This window comes from Colletotrichum chrysophilum (assembly GCF_026319265.1).
Source record: "Colletotrichum chrysophilum strain AFK26 chromosome Unknown scaffold_41, whole genome shotgun sequence".
NCBI classification, from domain to species: Eukaryota; Fungi; Ascomycota; class Sordariomycetes; order Glomerellales; family Glomerellaceae; genus Colletotrichum; species Colletotrichum chrysophilum.
This window is the reverse complement of record NW_026517328.1, coordinates 40,107-57,633: the sequence shown is the minus strand read 5'-3', so window position 1 is coordinate 57,633 and position 17,527 is coordinate 40,107. Positions and strand designations below refer to the sequence as shown.

General features: G+C 52.5%; 7 protein-coding genes across 7 annotated transcripts; 3 read left to right on the top strand and 4 right to left on the bottom strand.

Moving 5' to 3' along the window:
- Positions 1-330: 330 nt before the first annotated feature.
- Positions 331-1,491, bottom strand: COL26b_005845 (uncharacterized protein; the record flags this gene model as incomplete). Its single annotated transcript, XM_053178680.1, has 1 exon — positions 331-1,491. One exon carries the CDS (start codon positions 1,489-1,491, stop codon positions 331-333), a length of 1,161 nt encoding a protein of 386 aa, XP_053037323.1.
- Positions 1,492-3,904: 2,413 nt separating this feature from the next.
- Positions 3,905-5,247, top strand: COL26b_005844 (uncharacterized protein; the record flags this gene model as incomplete). The annotated part of the gene is made up of 3 exons (XM_053178679.1): positions 3,905-3,912; positions 3,964-5,079; positions 5,130-5,247. 3 exons carry the CDS (start codon positions 3,905-3,907, stop codon positions 5,245-5,247), a joined length of 1,242 nt encoding a protein of 413 aa, XP_053037322.1.
- Positions 5,248-7,688: 2,441 nt separating this feature from the next.
- On the bottom strand, positions 7,689-8,221 carry COL26b_005843 (uncharacterized protein; the record flags this gene model as incomplete). Its single annotated transcript, XM_053178678.1, has 3 exons — positions 7,689-7,825; positions 7,920-8,035; positions 8,085-8,221. 3 exons carry the CDS (start codon positions 8,219-8,221, stop codon positions 7,689-7,691), a joined length of 390 nt encoding a protein of 129 aa, XP_053037321.1.
- Positions 8,222-9,100: 879 nt separating this feature from the next.
- COL26b_005842 (uncharacterized protein) lies at positions 9,101-9,632 on the top strand (the record flags this gene model as incomplete). The annotated part of the gene is made up of 2 exons (XM_053178677.1): positions 9,101-9,137; positions 9,190-9,632. 2 exons carry the CDS (start codon positions 9,101-9,103, stop codon positions 9,630-9,632), a joined length of 480 nt encoding a protein of 159 aa, XP_053037320.1.
- Positions 9,633-10,029: 397 nt separating this feature from the next.
- COL26b_005841 (uncharacterized protein) lies at positions 10,030-11,975 on the bottom strand (the record flags this gene model as incomplete). Its single annotated transcript, XM_053178676.1, has 2 exons — positions 10,030-11,153; positions 11,846-11,975. The coding sequence occupies 2 exons, from the start codon at positions 11,973-11,975 to the stop codon at positions 10,030-10,032; spliced, it is 1,254 nt and encodes a 417-aa protein (XP_053037319.1).
- Positions 11,976-13,238: 1,263 nt separating this feature from the next.
- Positions 13,239-14,650, top strand: ARP6 (Actin- protein 6; the record flags this gene model as incomplete). Its single annotated transcript, XM_053178675.1, has 2 exons — positions 13,239-13,674; positions 13,746-14,650. 2 exons carry the CDS (start codon positions 13,239-13,241, stop codon positions 14,648-14,650), a joined length of 1,341 nt encoding a protein of 446 aa, XP_053037318.1.
- A 358-nt stretch (positions 14,651-15,008) lies between these two features.
- On the bottom strand, positions 15,009-15,772 carry COL26b_005839 (uncharacterized protein; the record flags this gene model as incomplete). Its single annotated transcript, XM_053178674.1, has 2 exons — positions 15,009-15,241; positions 15,298-15,772. 2 exons carry the CDS (start codon positions 15,770-15,772, stop codon positions 15,009-15,011), a joined length of 708 nt encoding a protein of 235 aa, XP_053037317.1.
- Between the last annotated feature and the right edge of the window lie 1,755 nt (positions 15,773-17,527).

The window sequence follows — 17,527 nt, the reverse complement described above, 5'->3', positions numbered from 1 at the left end:
TCAACGGCAGCATCTTGGTATGGCGAGGTGACGGGCACTTTTGCATACACTCGGAGGTTGGGAAACTGAGAACACTAAAGGCGTAAAGCGTGATTATGGGGGCCTGGTGGGATTAGACGTGGTCTCTCCTTTTCCTTTTTTTCTCTTCTCTTCATGCCATGTGAATGGCCGGCTCATTGTACTCTACCATAAGTGAGACGAGTTGCGAGGATCAGATAGATCTCTGCAGCTAACAATTCTATGTATCTATGCAAACGCTGTAACATGCCAAAGCTTTCCGGGCATCCAAACCTTTCCTTCCAGACATCATCTACACGTGAAGTGTGCATACTACAGATGCGGCTCTGCGGCGGGAAGAGTTGCGTCAACTGGGGGCTGAGCCCGTTGGTTCACGAAGCCCTCGTCAGGGCTGGCCCAGCTGTAGTTGCGCCACTCTCCCAGAGCAGGCCACATGTGTTCCGTTACCAAGCGCTGGATCTTCTCATAGCGACTTACCATCGCGCCCCGGTACTCTTTCTTTTCACCTTCGGCCTGGGTGCCCGAGAGATCGCGGAGCACAGCTTGGAAGTCGGCCCACGTTTCCTCCAGCTCCGTGACAGACGTGACACCCATGACGCTCACGCCGACCTTGACAGGCCCAGCAAAAGTGGGCGGCAGGAACTCGGTGCCAAAGGCACCGCCTACGCGAGCCCAGTTGGCCATGGCCCAGTACAACGCGACGTCCTCCATCTTTTCGCCAGCGCCCTCGGCAAAGGCGACCAGGCTCTTGCACAGCTTGCGCAAAGGGCCCGGGGCAGGATGCCAGCTGGCCATGGGCCCGTCGTCGACGCCGCGCGTGGTCAACAGACCCATGCTCAGCATACTCGCGTTCGTGACGACGTTGACGCCGGCATCCTTGAAGCGGGCGAGGATCGCGTCGGAGCCCAGGGTGTTGTTCTGCACGCAAAAGTGCGAAAAGGACTGCACGGCGTCCACGGGCTCGCCCGTCTCGCGGAGGATCTTCTCGGCGAGCTCGCAGAGGACGGGGACGGGGTAGCCGCAGATGCCGACGTAGCGGACGAGGCCCTCGTCGCGCAGGCGGCGCAGTTCGCGGACGGCGGCGACGACTTCGTCGGGAGAGACGAACTCTGCGTCGTGGGTGTAGACGAGGTCGAGGTAGGACGTGTTGAGGCGCTCGAGGCTGCGCAGGACGGAGGCGCGGATCCAGGAGGGGGAGTAGTCGAACTCGGCGGGCGCGATGCGGCCTGCTTTCGTGACGAGGAAGTAGGACTCGCGCGGCGGGGAGAGGGTGCGCAGGGCGGCGCCGAGGATGGATTCGGAGGGCCCGTAGTAGGGAGAGGTGTCGAAGGCCGTGATGCCGAGGGAGAGGGCGCGGGAGACGATTTCGACAGAGGGCATCTGCGAGGGGTCGGAGACGTATTGGTAGTTGAAGGTTGCCGTGCCGAGGATCAGAGGCGGCAGGACGGCGGACAGGGGGCGCGGGCTGGCCATGATGTTGCGGATATTATGTTTTCCAACTACACGTTAGGGAGATAATTGACTGGCAAAACTTGATGTGACTATTATCAAGGTAGGAAAGAGAACCTTGAGGGGTGTCGACAGTGTTTTGACAAAAAAGCGAGGCTGTCGCAGAAATCGGCGCAAAATCAAAAAGATCGAGCACGTCAATGATTAGTCTCTGGGGTCCCCAAGATGGATAGTCAGGGACCCCGCGTGTGTCCGAGTGCCCCGAATGCGATCTGCCCCGCCGGAAAGGTGGGGGAGGGACTCTAATCTTCTCTTATCCTGTCTCTGTTCGGGCAGTGTTCCTTTGCTTTGCTTGAAGCGGAATGGGCTGGGTCGCGCATTCTTGGGGCTGGTAGTAGCTCCGGCGGGCAGGTATGTCGTGCTGGGCAGACGGAGGAGAGATGTTCGTTCCGAGGACCGAGACGCCGCTCATTACCACGCGTGATTGGCCATGTTTGTCATATCTCGCTCGCTGGCTGGATGTTGTTTGCTTCCGTTGTGAACAATGCCATTCATTGAACACAGACGTGCCCCTTTGAGTTGGCGATGTTGACGAATACACATCGCGATGGGGCATCCTCGATCTGGGGGAATGGGGCTGACGCCATGACTCGGCTGGACGAGTGACTTTTCTGAGCTGGTTTATCTAGGAGAGCCTGGTGCTATCGACGCGGGGCTGTCGCGTTGGCGCCGCTCGGGGTCATGGCGGTGAGTGATGGTGGGCATGGTTAGCATCGTGATGATAAGAGGTTGGGCGCGATGGAGATGCAATGGACGTCTCGCATCCAGGAACGTGGGTATGTTCTGGAAGAGATGCAATGAGGGGAATATGAAGGATCGATCATTCGACCCTGACAGCCAGTCACACAAGAGCCAAGCTGGATCTCGTGTTCCGCGTCATTCCCAACGATGCTTATGTAAGTGTTTCTGTCTGCCATATCTTATCACCCTGGCTGGCTTCTTTATCGATAAGGTCAAACAAAACACGGCGATGCTCGTAGACGTTAACAACCTCCACACCTACCCATGGTGGTCAACTCCGCCGAGTCTTATTTGTGACCAATCCTGAGGTCTCTTCTTGTGGAGAGCATTCGTCAAGTCTCCCGCAGCCATTGAACGAAAGTCCCGAATAGCCTACCGCTTCCCGTGCACTTAACCGGACCAACAGCCTAAACCGAGACCCGTAACCAGTTTGGCTCTTATCCCTTACGCCTTTCTACTCAAGAGGATGTGATCCGAAAACTGTGATACATTTCACTTGCCGTTTTAATCATCAGTTTGATGCCGATTACAGTCAGGGCGAACTGCATCCGTCGTTTATTTCCATGTCGCCACAACGTACTTCTACTAGGTACGCCTAAATATGCTTCCAATTAATGCCTGGTTTGGGAATGAAAACTGCACCACTGGTCACCCGGATGTTACTTAATTTCTCTTGCATTCGCTACAAATGACCACCTCATGAGTAGAAGTAGTCTAGTGGACGTGGTTCCGTAAACGACGGATCGGTTGTAATCTGCAGACCGCGTCTTTATGGAGGCTATTATGCGATATCATCTCCATTCATGTCGTCGTCCGTCAAGCTGCCAAGATACTATCACCCTGTTGAGCTGTCTCTTGATTCAAAAAGATGTTTTGCCAATACTACTAGGCCATTTCATCCGCCTTGGCCAATATTTGGTATTTGGAAATCCATATTAGAATCATACTTTCATCATGGCTCATCACACGATATGGTGGCAATGACCTCTCCTGCTTACATTCAGATCTCTTCCGATTGCACAATGTCTGTCAGGATTGTCAAAAGGGACTTGGAGATGTGCCCAATACCATGGCATACCTTGAAGCACAGGAGGATTCGACGAACACGCGACACTCGATGATTCCGCCTTCCCGATTAAGGACGATATGGCCTCCCTTTCAATAGCTGAGTGTCTCCCCGAGAAAGCTATTTGAATATTAAGAGACCTCGGATTCCTTCATATACCACAATGAGATTTGGCACGGTTTCCTTGACGTTGAATGCCGACAGATCTCCAACATGCGGTCGTCGCTGACCCCTCTCGGCACTTTTGCCTTAGCTGGCCTTGGTAAGCACTGTCCTTTTTAGAGTTTGCAACAATATTTACTCAGAACCATGTTAGCTATTGCCCAGGAGCAGTCAACATACTGTGACAGCCTAGGTCGTTGCTTTTCATCGTATACCAACGAAGGCGGCATTACTTTTGGTATTGCTGTCCCTGAGAGTGCCTCTGCGGGTCAGCCTTACGATGCCATCGTTCAAATTACCGCTCCCATCGCCGTAGGCTGGGCTGGACTGGCATGGGGAGGTTCAATGACCTACAATCCGCTCACCATCGTGTGGGTGGACGGGAACGAAGTCACCGTTTCTTCACGCATGGCCTTGTAGGTACCCCAATTCCCCTCAGAGACGAATCAAGTGTTCATTATTTCCAGTGGTTACTTCACGCCACCCCCGTACGAGGACGCCGAGTACACTGTTCTCCCAGGCACTGTTGTCAACAACACCCATTACTCGGTCACGGCTCTTTGCAAAGGTTGCACTTACTTTGCGCCCTTCGGCAATGATCCAACTGCTCTGGACCCCAACGGAGAAAACTACCTAGCTTTTGCGTACTCGGGTGTCCCAGTCGACGACCCTTCATCCAATGAGACCACTTTTGGCATTCACGAGCGAACGGGACACTGGTATCATGACTTCAAGCCGGCGCAAGCTGCTGACTTTGACGAGTGGGCAAGTGGCAGCAGCGGGAGTGAGCCGCCTGTTGGCACTACGACTGTGACCACTCTAGCGACAGCAACTTCAACTACCACGGTCCACAGTACTACCACCCTCCAGACTACAGTCACCAGAACCGGAGTCCCTCCCAGTAGTGCAGCATCAACTGTCTCATCTTCACGTGCCACGGTAACATCCTCTATCGTGTCCAGAGAGCCCGCGCTCCCTGTTCCCAATTCTTGTACCGGTGTGAGCGCCTTCAGGTTCGGGTTCCAGACCGCCAGCGGATGGAGAGCTGTCAAGCTCGCCGGTTCTCTTTCTGGTCCTCGTGGCGTTGCGGTGGATTCACAGGGAAACCTTCTCGTGGTTCAGTCTGGAAGAGGCGTCACAGTCCATACTTTCGGTAGTGACGGCTGCATCTCGTCATCCAAAACCTTGATCAACAACCCGTCTCTCAATCATGGAATCGGCTTCACGCCAGACGGGAAGACTCTCTATGTCAGCTCCATGACTACGGCCTGGTCGTTCACGTATGATGCCCAATCGCAGACTGTAGATGGGCAGACCGTGGTAGTGAAGGGCATGCAGCAGGGCGGACACCCGACGAGGGCGCTTCTTATCCCCCCGGCCACGCCACACTTGCTTGTAATTCAGCACGGCTCATACAGCAATTTTGACTATGAATCACTCAACAAAGGAGTTGCGCGGGCCGTTGTCAAGGTGTTTGACTTGCGCAGCGTGCCCTCCGGAGGCTACACATACAACACTCAAGGGTGGTTCCTGGGCTGGGGTCTCCGCAACGAGGTGGCCCTCGCCGCTGACGGAAACAACATGTGTGTTTGAAGTATGTCTTCTTTATCCAATAACGCTGACTGTGATGTAGGATCTGGGGTGTGGAAAACAGCGGAGACGACTTCGCCCGCACAGTGAATGGCAGGAGCTACGACATTCACAATGACAATCCTGCGGAGGAGCTGAACTTCCGTAAGTTTATTCACTAATAATCCATTAAACTTCTATCTCGCTAACACCGATAGTTGGCGACCCTTCCAAGCCAAATGATGACTGGTACGGTTACCCAACCTGCTTCACTGTTTGGGAGCCCTCCTTTATTACGGATAAGTCTTTCAGGGTCGGCCAACAATTTGTCGTTGCGCCGAACAGCACCTTCAACGATGACACCTGCACGTCTCGTTCCATCGCGCCTCGACTATCAATACAGGCCCACAGTGCGCCCATTGGGTCCGTATTTGACCAAACCTTCCAGAACCTATACGTCACGCTACACGGGTCTTGGAATAGGTCCCCTGCAACGGGATTCAAGGTGTCTGTTGTCCCATTCACAAAGCTCTCAAATGGTCAATATGACCCCGTAGCGCCTCCAGACTCAAAGAACGGCTACAGTGATATCTTTTGGAGCACGAATGTGGGCAGCTGTACTGGAGCCACGTGTTTTAGGCCGTCTGGTATCACTTGGGACCGTGAGTTTTCGAGGTTGTTCGTTGCTAGCGATAACACCCAAGAGGGGGAGCTGTTCATGTTGGTTAAATCATAGCTAGAAATAGGAACACGCATGAGGGAGTTAAGGTAACAATGTTGACAACCGACTTCCTCCTGTTGACGGTGAAGTCGCTCAATCAGCTTTTCACCATTGTAGAGCACAACTTCGATCTTAATTCTAGATGTCTTGTCTTTGGAAGTTGCAATAATGCCAATAAATGGTTCCATGGTAGTCTTTACTGCCAAGACGACAACAGCCGATACTCACAATAGCCGGGACATGTCGCGGAACCACAAGCGCCGTTTTTCCCTATTACGCCAGGTAGGAGGAATGGGGACTCTGCTCCGAGTATATGATGCGTTTCGGCATCTTTGACGAATACCCGTCGGTCAATGCGGTCCGAGCCGCAGTATATTCAATCACCAAGGGTCTAGGAAATGCAGTCTTGTGACCCGAGACTATTGCCTGGTAGGTCGGATGCGCCACTGTACACAGGTTCGAACCATGGACGCCATGAGTCGCAGAGGACTGGCCTTTTCCCATCGCCTAGATCTTATTGATCGTAGATTAACGACTCGTCTGAGGGTACTGGTGTGGATGACGACTCGGAGCGACGAGATAACAACGAAAAGTGACCTCAGTTCACCGGGATCACCGAGGATGAGAGGGTTACTATGGCTGCTGTTCTCCAAGACAGCTTCCAGCGCCGCATATTGGATGAGGAATGGGCCTTGGAGGGCGATCAGCTGGTTCGGGAACGTCGCCAACCGTCCTAATGGCAACACTTTGGAGAAGGTAATGGACGGTATACAAGCGCCGTCACCCACGAGCCTCGGGGCAACAAGCGTCTCTCCGGCATTCCGAATGCGCACATTGGCTCCTGCTGCCAACTGATCCAATGTTGTAAACTTCTTTGATAGCTGGGTTGCCACGTGTCACCGCCAGCTTTTCACTAGCCATGTTTTCATTAACAGTCACGGGGCGCAAGATGACATTGGCTTCGGAACTTTTATCGTCAATGTTGCCGCAGGACCATTTAGGAGAAACATTCTTTTACCTTTGGAAGACGGCAAGGGGCCTGAGCACAACAACCCTTGATTTCCTGCTTCGAGCGACTCTTGAATTGAGCGGGCGAATGGTTGGAAGAGTTTCGGTGATGGGAAGTCCAGGTATTCTGGATGTGATCCATGACTTGGATTGAAATAGTGAGAGTGGCCGCGTTGATAGATGCTATTGGTTCTAGTTGCCCCGAGCTTTCATGCTTTCCGGGATGTCGCGACACCAAGATCTGGATACGGTGCGACGAAATGTCCGAAAGTACCGTCTTGGCATCTGGGATGCATCAAACTTCCTGACAGAGACGAACGAGGGAACAGTTACAACAGACAATAGCATCAGGAGCAACGCGAAGTATGGCACTTGAATAAGTCTATTTGTTGGAACCCACAACAAGGCACGAAGATCGCCTCCAAACGCGGCCTGTAGACCTATGAGTGCAGCTAACTAAACTGGGTCAATGTCCTCCAAAGAAATGAAATTCGCTCTGCTATGAAATACTTCGCCATGCTCTCGATCTGAAAATGCGCAGAGTTGGGATTTTGAACAAGTTGCATGCGGGGAGTTTTCAGGGGTTTCCACCGAGAAGTCACTGGGGGATCCCTTGAAGAAGTTCCTCGAGGCTACCAGAGGTAACCACAGTGGTCTTCTCACACAGCTCAGGGGGGCAGTTTTCCTCATATGCCTATCGAGCTTAGTCAACAACATGATACGTTCGGTTCTAGATCATGCTTACATATAACGTTCCAGGCTTTCCGGTGCAGTCGTCTCTCAGAGGTACGTGCCTGGTGACCGATTCAGCAAGAGAGGTCGGGCTCCAATTGAAAACCAAAGGAGCGAGTGGCTCGGCCTCGCGGTATTGGTTGATGTTCTCTGTGTCAAGGATCAGTCACTCGACTCCAAAACGTTTAGGGGAAGCGGCAGCATGATACCTTCAAAGCGGTTGACAAGCTCCAGCATGGTCGAGTTCCTAATACCCCATCCCACGCCGGTGACTCCCCAACGTCTGCCCTTCATGCGGTCTGCAATGTTGGAAGCCGGTTGATCGGGTCCTTGGAAGAGAACTGTGCTCCATCTTTTAGTTCCAGTAACATGTATTCTTCCCGTATAACGCACCATAGACATTGAATCCAGCCTTGACGAGGTTTGCTGTATCGTTGCGCAAAGCAATGTCAGTTTGAACCGGATCAAAACCTCTAGAGAGGACAAGTGGATGGTACGCCGTAAGTCCGCTATAGACACGTTAGAAAGTCGAGGGAACTCTTCTCTCGTTCAACTCACGTGTAGAACACGTTCACCTCACCGCAGGTTGCGTTGGTGGGGAAGGTTATCTTAGGTGTCGGGATCGGGTCGCTGGCATTCGGTGCAGTCAGAGCACATCCAGCAGCAACACAGACAGCTCGGTTGAAGAGGACCATGATGGGAAGCTTGAAGTAAAAGTTTCGGAAGAAAGTTACAAAATCTTGGGAAGGATGAATGGATTAAACTGTAGACAATGAGTCTGAGTCGAAACTTCAGCATATCGAAGTCGGGATCCTGAATCTATCTTATAGCTAATTTTCCGACATATCATGTATCGCAGATGCTTAACACTTGATCTTTACTTCCTACCATGCTAGAATGCTTCGTCCATCTCCGGTAAACCAGCAGAGTCATCACCAGAGCATCTCGATATCCACTTCGGGCGCACTTTTCGGACGTTTCGGATGGTCGAAATGCGCGACTCGCCGCTGTGCCTTCCAAAGCTCCTTGACGCAAGACCAAGCATCGCAGCGAGGCCAAAGTAGGAACTTCGCGAAGTCAATTGCACTTGCAAGGTATAACTTCTGGGCATCGCAACAAGATTACTCCTGAAGCTCCTTAGTGGGGCGTTTGCTGCCGTATCTAGGCCGGTCCGCTGGTTGTCTTCCGGTTGACTAAGCGGGATCGTCTTCTGGCCGTAGTTGTCAAGATGCGGTCAATATTCGAGTCGGAGGTGGCCGGAGAGCGGATCACAGAAGGATTTGAGAATCGATTTCAAACCAAGAGTGCATTTCTAAGCCGGAATCTACCAATGGTTGCAGCTCACCTTCTAACAGGACGGACACGGACTTCTTGGCCACTTTCATCCGAACACCTCATGACGATGGAGCTCGCTGCGGAGCTCAAGGCATAGGTCAAGGCGCAAAGTGTGATATTTAAAGTGCATGGCTATGAGACTCCCATCTTCAACAGCACTACCAACAACACTTGTCTCGATACCAAGGATCATCATTCTCCAGGCCACTTTGGAACACGGCACCATACGCAGCGCAGCTATGTCTCTGATTAAGCCCGTCACTGTATATGTCCTAGGTACGCCTTAGACACACGCGTAGATGGAAGACTGTGGGCTAACAGGTTGTAGGAGGTGGCCCGAACCCCTTCAAGGTCTTGATCACCCTGGAAGAGCTTGGCATTCCATATGAAAAAATCGAGGTCGAGGACGTTAAGAGCGAAGCATTTCTCAAGCTAAACCCCAACGGTCGTACCCCAGTCATCACAGATCCCAACAATGACAACTTCACACTATGGGAGTCTGGCGCGATTGTCGAGTACCTGGTCGAGAAGTACGATGCGCTGGGGAGTTTGACCCTCAAAGACAAGAATAGCAGATGGCTGCTGCAACAGTATCTGCACTTCCAAATGTCGGGACAAGGCCCCTATTACGGACAGGCGGTGTGGTTTTACCGACAGACCGAAGACATCCCAACCGCCAAGCACAGGTACATCGAGCAAGTCTTGAGAGTATTCGGCGTCTTGGACGGAATTCTCAAGGACAGGGAGTATCTCGTTGGTGGCAAATGGTAGGTACATTGGCCCCGACATTGCTACAAGGTGCTCACCAGTCTAGCACCTACGCCGATCTATCCTTCATCCCGTGGAATCGGGTGGCTCTTGGAGCACCGTTTTTCAAAGACGAGCTCTGGGAGAAGCATAAGATTAAGACTCGCTTTCCTCATTTCTTGGCATGGCATGGACGCCTCAATGCCAGGCCGTCGGTCAAAGCTGCCTATGGAGCCTGAGGTGAAATCTTTGTAGGTGTCTGGCTCGTAGCCCCATGCAAGGTGGCGGACTAGACATCGTAGATGGGAAGGAGCATATTAGAATGCGCAAGTATGTGATGGACTATGGGTGGTCGAAAGAATTATACTACATTGGTATTTGTACATAAAGCTACGAAAATACATGTACGTAAATGATTGTCTCACAGATTGCCATCAATCATGCTATCTGGTGGCAAACTCCAATCGACTATTTGCAAGAATCCAGCCGAGAGCCAGTTATGGCTACCGTGGGATATGCCCTCCCAGTTGTCCTGGTCAATTGCTTCAGGGACCGGGAGAACAGGCACAAACTCTTCATTTCCATTACCCTTGTCTATGGTCAAGCTCAGACCATTGAGAGCTGTGCCGAGGGGTTCCTGCACCGCGTTTGGTGGATCCACGACAACAGATACTGCTACTTCGTACAATGCCTTGATGATGTGGTAGGAGGCAATCTTCTGGTGGTTCACGTCATACCTTTCGTAGAACGAGAGGACGAGTTTGATCAGCTCGATATCCTGTGCCGCTGTGGCGGACGTCTTGTTCTCGATGATATTGATGAAGAGAATGTCGACGCTCCAAGCTACCTGATAAAGAAGGTATCTGGTCTGAGTCAGTATGGCCGGGCAGTCTATCCATTGAGGTGCTACTAACATTGTGAAGGGATGGTCGATGTGGTGGTAGTTCAAGAGTGATACAGCCCCACGAGCAGCATTGACGCAGATAGCAACGCTGGGGCGCAGAAAGTCCATGTCCTGCGCAGACAATGGCATTCTAAGCGCCGCCGAATGAACTGCTACCACCAACTGGAAGTACACGAAGTGCAAGACACTCAATGCCATCAACCTAGCATGATTGTCATCATCCAGAGAGGCACCTGACTGCTTCGGGCGAATCATTTCGGGGATACTATCCCGCCATTCCTGGAGCTCTCTATCCAGGAGGCTAATTTCAGATTCTAGGGCAGTCGCTGACGTCGGGCTGTTCAGATACAGTCTTGAGTAAATTCGGCCCTGGATTTGTGCTAGCTTGACTTCCTGCCGAAAGTAGTTGAGAACGACGTCGCCCGGATAGTAAAAGAAGCCATAGCAGTCCAAGGGATACTCTTCGGGCAAGTCAACGAGGAAGTTATCAGTGATTAGAGGCGGCTTCCCAATCCGTAGCATCAAGTCATGGTCAAAGATGTAGGCTTGCCAGAAAAGACGCCGACGATGTTGGATTTCCGAGTCGCTTAGGCCGGGATGGTTGCTATGGTAGTAACCTCCTAGAAGGAGAGACTGCGTTGCTAGAGCCAGAACAGAAACAGCAATGTGGTTTTCGGCGGTAAAAATGAAATGGGACACCTGCATCGTCAATACTGCAACTCAATACCGCGGGATAACAGACTCACCAGCGCAAGGAGAGCCCCTATGGTCATGGGGCAGGGTGAATGCAGCATGGCGGTAGGTATGAGGGCCATGGCATTATGCAAATATTTCTCATGTTCTCGTGTGCCGTGGAGCAAATCTCGTTTTCGATGAGGGTGCAGGAGGATGGTGTATAGGGCTATCTTCCAACCGATGCTGCTTGACGATTGTCCATGTAGATACGACTGAACCGCGGCGCGGACTGACGACTCATCAAAGAATTTGATGTGTCGGTTGAGAGTGATGAAGAAGTCTAGGACGCGAACAGATCAGTCGAATTGATGACTTGGTTGGTTTTGAATAAGGCAGCATACCTTTCATGCATTCCGCCACAACAAAGTCCGATGGGAAGGAGTCAGTGGCTGTGGAAACATAGTTGAGGGTTCTTTGTGGCGGGATGCTATTGATTTGGTCTAGAAGTCCGCGGGCAACGCCAGAGAAACGCTTGTCCCCAACCAACGTGTCAATCTTCTCCATGCCCTCGGCCGAGAAAAGCAAACAAGAACCTGTTGGCTTGGTCAACTCCTAGTTCCCATGCAGCTGAGCTGACATTTATGAAGTTGATACGTACCACCGGCGCCGATGGCAGCTTCGGGCATAGCGTCAGCGTGGAACAGCTTCGGCCCAGATGAAGTTGTGCTTGACGGGGATGTCAGACTCGGATCGGGCTGTGGTGGGTTCTGTGCCTGCGACGTCTTCATCCATGTGGAATGGTCAGTAGTGGCGCCATTTGACGAGGCCTCGCTCATGGCCCGAGGCTGGGCCTCCTGAACCGATTGTGGTTCCTGCAGGTCTTTGACCAAGCGCTCTATCTGAGCTAGTCTTGCGGTGACATTTTCATAGAGTCTCTCTCTGGATAGGGGCGATCAAGGTTAGTCGGTTGGTTGTGGTTTTAGGATACGCGGAAAGTAAGGCAGGCAAGCAGGCAGGCTGGTGACTAACGTCTTTTCTTTCCGAGGATTGTTCTTCTTTCTTTGAGGCCAGACGCAGTCCTGGCCGTATCGTTCGCAGGTGGAGCATATTGGTTTCCGGTGGTCGCACTTTACCTAATCATTCAGTTGGCACATCGAGCGTACCAAAAGAGAGAATGGCTAATATCAAACCTTGCGACGTCGGCATGACGAGCACGAGAGAGATGGAAGCCTCACGGCCGCTGTGAAAGAGTCGGCATCCGGGACTTGCGGTCTATGCTGGGATTGCATCGTAGTAGGGCTTCGGAAGGACATTAAAAAAAGCCCTGCGATTGAACATGTGTTCCGGCGCTCTCGACGGTCAAATGTTCGGCAGTGGTTTGTTGAGTAGTGGAAAGATGGATAGATGGTAGATGTTCGGAACCTGCCGACTAACATGGAAGACACAGACGGACGTATCGCCTGCCTTCGGACAGGAAAAGTTCCGTCCGACGTTTTTAATGTGGTTCTCGCTCTCGCTTTTAGAGAAAAAGGCTTGGCTTCCGTTAAAAAGGGTTGCATTCCGTTACAAAAGACTATCTGCTAGAGCCCGATCCGCGGCGCGAGCATAAAGAAAGTTTACCAGGGTGCCAGATCCCTAAATAATGCCCATTTGCCGTAGGAAGAACGAATTTCACAATATCGTCGAATTATACGCAGTAATTATGCGTTGTACGAATACCATGGCACTACGGTGGATTGGGTTCAGTTTTATGTGATACCTACCTACCTCACCTTATGCACGGGCATCTGTCAGGATAGCCCCCCCAGCTGGGACCAGCTGTGGATTGCTCACCGGCACACCGACAGTCCGGAGACACTTCCGGAGCTCCACACCGGTACCTGGCGGTGAGTAGACCAATTGGAGTCGACGTTGAACTTTTCGCTGTTCCAACTGTTCCAACACCGAACGGCTCTCTCCACGCCCGGCTTAAGCCGACCCAGGTTGCCGTCGAAGGCGGCGCGTCGACCGATAGCCAGCTTCAGCGTCTCACGACTACGCACATCGTCACGATGGCAGGTGGTCGCAAAAGCAAATCCTCGGGCCCCGCGCCTCCATCAAGAACGCTCGTCCTCGACAACGGCGCGTCCACCATCAAGGCTGGCTTCGTTTCCGACGAACTCACCGAAGACCCGCGAATCATCCCTAACTGCATCGCCCGCGATCGAGTAAGAAAGGTCTACGTCGCGTCAGACCTCGAGAAATGCCGCGACTTCGGAGAAATTCAGTTTCGCAGACCCGTCGAGAAGGGCTTCATCGTCAATTGGGAAGCCCAGAAGGAAATCTGGGACCACGAATTCTTCGATGACAAGGCGCCGCAAAAGTGCGACCCGAACGAGACGAGGCTGCTGCTCACAGAACAGCCCAACTCACTGCCTATTTTGCAGTCAAACTGCGACCAGGTTGTCTTCGAGGAGTACCAGTTCGCTAGCTTCTATAGAGGCACAGGTAAGTCCCTCCACTGTTCCATGTTTCGCCCAAAGGCGTCGGTCGGCCATGAGCTAACTGCCATGCTTCAGGTGCCTCGTTCAATGCGTACCACGATATCCAAGGCATTCTACAAACCCCTCGAGACCCGAACACTGTCCCGCAGCTTCCGGCCGAAGTCGTCCTCCTCATCGATTCGGGCTACTCCAACACCATCGTCACTCCTCTCCTCAACGGTCGGCCCCTCCAGTCGGCCGTTCGCAGACTCGACGTAGGGGGGAAGCTCTTGACGAACTACCTCACCCGCCTTCTCTCCCTCCGATACTACGACATGCGAAACGACACCTACATCGTCAACGAGATCAAAGAACAAGCCAGCTACGTTTCGCTAGACTTCAATGGTGACCTTGAGAAGACATGGAAGGGAACCCGAGGCGAGATAAGAGAGCCATACATGACCGGGGCGGGCATCGCCAAGGACTACGTTCTGCCTGACTTTCACACCCGTACCAAGGGCATCGTCCGAGACTTTGACCCGGCAAATCATACCAAGGCGAAGAGAAAGGCGGCAGCGGACAACAACGAGGATGTTCTTACCTTGCGCAACGAACGCTTTTCCGTACCTGAGCTCCTCTTCCAACCTTCTGACTTTGGCCTCCGCCAGCCCGGTGTTGCCGATGTCGTCATGCAATCGCTCTCCGAGCTGCCCATCGGCCTATGGCCAGGTCTGCTGGCCAACATTGTGGTTGTCGGCGGCAATGCCTTATTCCCGGGTTTCATCCAGCGACTCGAGAAGGAGTTGGTTAAGAGGGTTCCGGACGCCTGCATTGTCCGTGTCGCACATCCTGTCGACCCCATCACGAGCACTTGGTACGGCGGTGCCAACCTGGCGAAGCACCCCGACATTTTGAAGTACTCTGCCACAAAACAGGAGTACGAAGAGTACGGCGGGGTCTGGATCGCTCGAAAGTTCGGTTCAGGAAGCACAGCCGAATAAATCCTTGTGCTCTATGATACAATACGGTAACCCTACTGTCGAAAAGGACATGCCTCTCAAAAAACCGCCCCAGGAACATTCCACTCTGGCGTAAACCAGCTGCTGAATACCCCCGATGCATAAGTCTATGAATCAAAAACAACCAACTGCTATGCGTGTACAAAGAGAACAGTCTTGGGAATATCAAATGCGCCACCACCCGAACAATACCTCCCAAAGAGACTTCTGGTGCTGTGTAAACCCTCCGATGTCATGCGGTCGAGGAAAGAACTTGATGGAGGGTTGGATGGATGGCCTAGCGCGATCGTCAGCCCAAGCATTCAATGGTAACAAGGGTTGAGGTCATACTGTAGACTACCTACTTGGAGCCTTGAGCCTCGCATCGTTTCAGGCATTCGGCAGACCCAATAGAGGCGCCGGTACCGACAGCCGGAATGTCACGTCTGAGCTGGACGAACTTGGCGGACAGAGGATTCCCTCCGAATGCGGCGGCAACCACACTTTGAGGGAGATCGAACAAGCCATTCGCGACGTTATGTGTCCCGGCATCCTCCGAACTGAGAGCTGAGATGAGGGTAGCATTTCCACAGCCTAAAGAACACATGGTTAGTCTCTGTTCTCGCATTGCCTCAGTAGCGGAAACTTACCAGTATTGGACATAGAATGTAGACTCCCCTGCGGGAAAAGAGTCATCATTCCAGGCTCCAGCAGCGTCTTAACGACGCGTGCGCCGTTTTCCAGAGTCATGTATGTCTCGGTAGTCCCTTCAACCGACACGACGTAGTTGGAGGCCCTGGCATGGTAGTGAGGTGGCAGCATGGCGCAAGGGCCGAGGCTGATCCAGGCCATGGTCATGCCGTTGCCAACAGTTGCTGGGAAAGTGGCCGCATTGGCGTTGACCACACCGCCGGGGCTGTTGGTGTGGAATGCATGCGAAAAGTAGTTGAAGGTCCAATCCTTGTCGTCTGGCAGTATCTTGAGCTTGTCGAGCTCTGTCGGGCTGGACTTCAGAGATTTGACAACATCCGGGTACAGAACCTCGTCGGTGGCGATGGCACTCGCTACGAGTAGCCCAAAAATGATGAAAAAGACTGTTTTTGGCGACATTGAAGCGGCGATCATGTTGGACGAAGTGAACAAGGTTAAGGCGACCAGAAAGGCGACCAACTCAATCGTGAATATCCCGTCTAGACCGTTCGTCCTCTGGCGGACTAGGACGAGGCGACCTTTTATCAGCCGATCCCTGACTATGTCCTAGACGGCTTTGTGCTGTTACTAGAGCCCCAACTGGCCTCGTGAGGCGCTCTACAGCAATGGAAGCTGCGCGAGGGGGGTGCAGCGCGGGGACCGAAGAGACTCAAGCAGAGCCAATGACGTCAAATCAAAACACCGGAACGCTTTCCATTCGGGCAACAAGGTGCTACTTTCCCATCCTTCTGTATCTGTGAAGATCAAGGAATCCATCCATTGCTGACGAATGAGGATGACCGATCCTCTGGGCTCTCCTCAGAGATCTCGATCATCTCGATCGCTCATGAAGGTCTGTCGTACACGGAACCCTGGAAGTAGAGAGGACTCTGGAAGCCTGGGACCCTGAAACTCTCGGTGCTCAGTACCAGGCGAGTGTGCAACTTGCCACCCCGCCTGTGCACGGCGAGGAGCACACAGGGACCATGGTAAAGTGGTTTGCCATGTCACATCCCGATATGTAGCTGGGGCGCGGCCGAGCTGACTGGAGATGATACAGCCGTGTATGCCCTATTTTCAAGCTGTTCCAGTGCCTTTTCTGCTGCGCAGTACTGCGGATAAGCCCCCTTGAGCAAATGATTCGATGACACCGTCAAGAAAAGGTTTTGAACCAGCTGATGGGACTATTCTGCGAATGCATCTGAAGGCAACCTGAGAAGCTCAACCGGTTTTCGGTAGAAGGTGAGTTAGAGGCGGAGACTCAAGTGCCCTTGGAGTAAGATGGTGTAACCAACGGATTTTTCGCATCGCAAACTCAACTCGGTATTCGGCTGTAATCTGTTTGTGGGGGAGTGCAAGATGTTGAATACGAAAGACTCCACCTTCTGATCGCTGTGTTTAGTATCGTTGACAGGTTACCCATCCCTGGTGAGATGAGCATTTGTCCACGCTGAGGCGCCGTCGTATACCTTGTGGTCTGCTGCTCGTGACGTTGAGAGCATGGTGTCTGAGGCGAGCTGTTTCCCTTTCTGGATTATCAGTGCGGATGAGGCTACCCGCCACGTAACGTGGATATCTCAAGGAAGCTTCTCCGGCGTCTCCGAGGCCGCCGGTCTGTCAGGCTCATACGATATATGATCTTCAATCCTCACTGACTCTCCATCATAGGAATCGTCAGCAGCGATATGAGTCAAATCACCTCGTGATGCTGGTCATGACAGACATGGCGGAGGGGATGATGATATGAGCCTCATCCATATCGCTACGCCGACATGCGGCGACGACTCCATAGTCATTCGAGTCCACACCCAGTAAGCACCTGTCAGTCGGAGTTAAATGGCCGAGACATCTCCTAACATCTCGTGACGAACCCAGGTCTGCCTTGACTGCCACCTACCATCCTTTCGAGGGGGGAGTGGGTGGAAGCGGCCGAGTGCCGTCTCTTGCCCAGAAAAATACCGACAAATTCCGGACTGTCACGCGGCAAAAAGACAAGGGTAAAAAAAACAAGACACAAAAACAAGACTGAAAGGGAGAGATACTAGTCAGAGATTTAGACACATTTGACCGAAACAGAATTAAGAAAGTCTATTACATCCACAGGCTTTGGCATTTGACGCCTTGAAAACGCTTCACATCAATGAAGGGTATCTTACGAGAAAGACATCACTGCTCGCTGATGGGAACCCA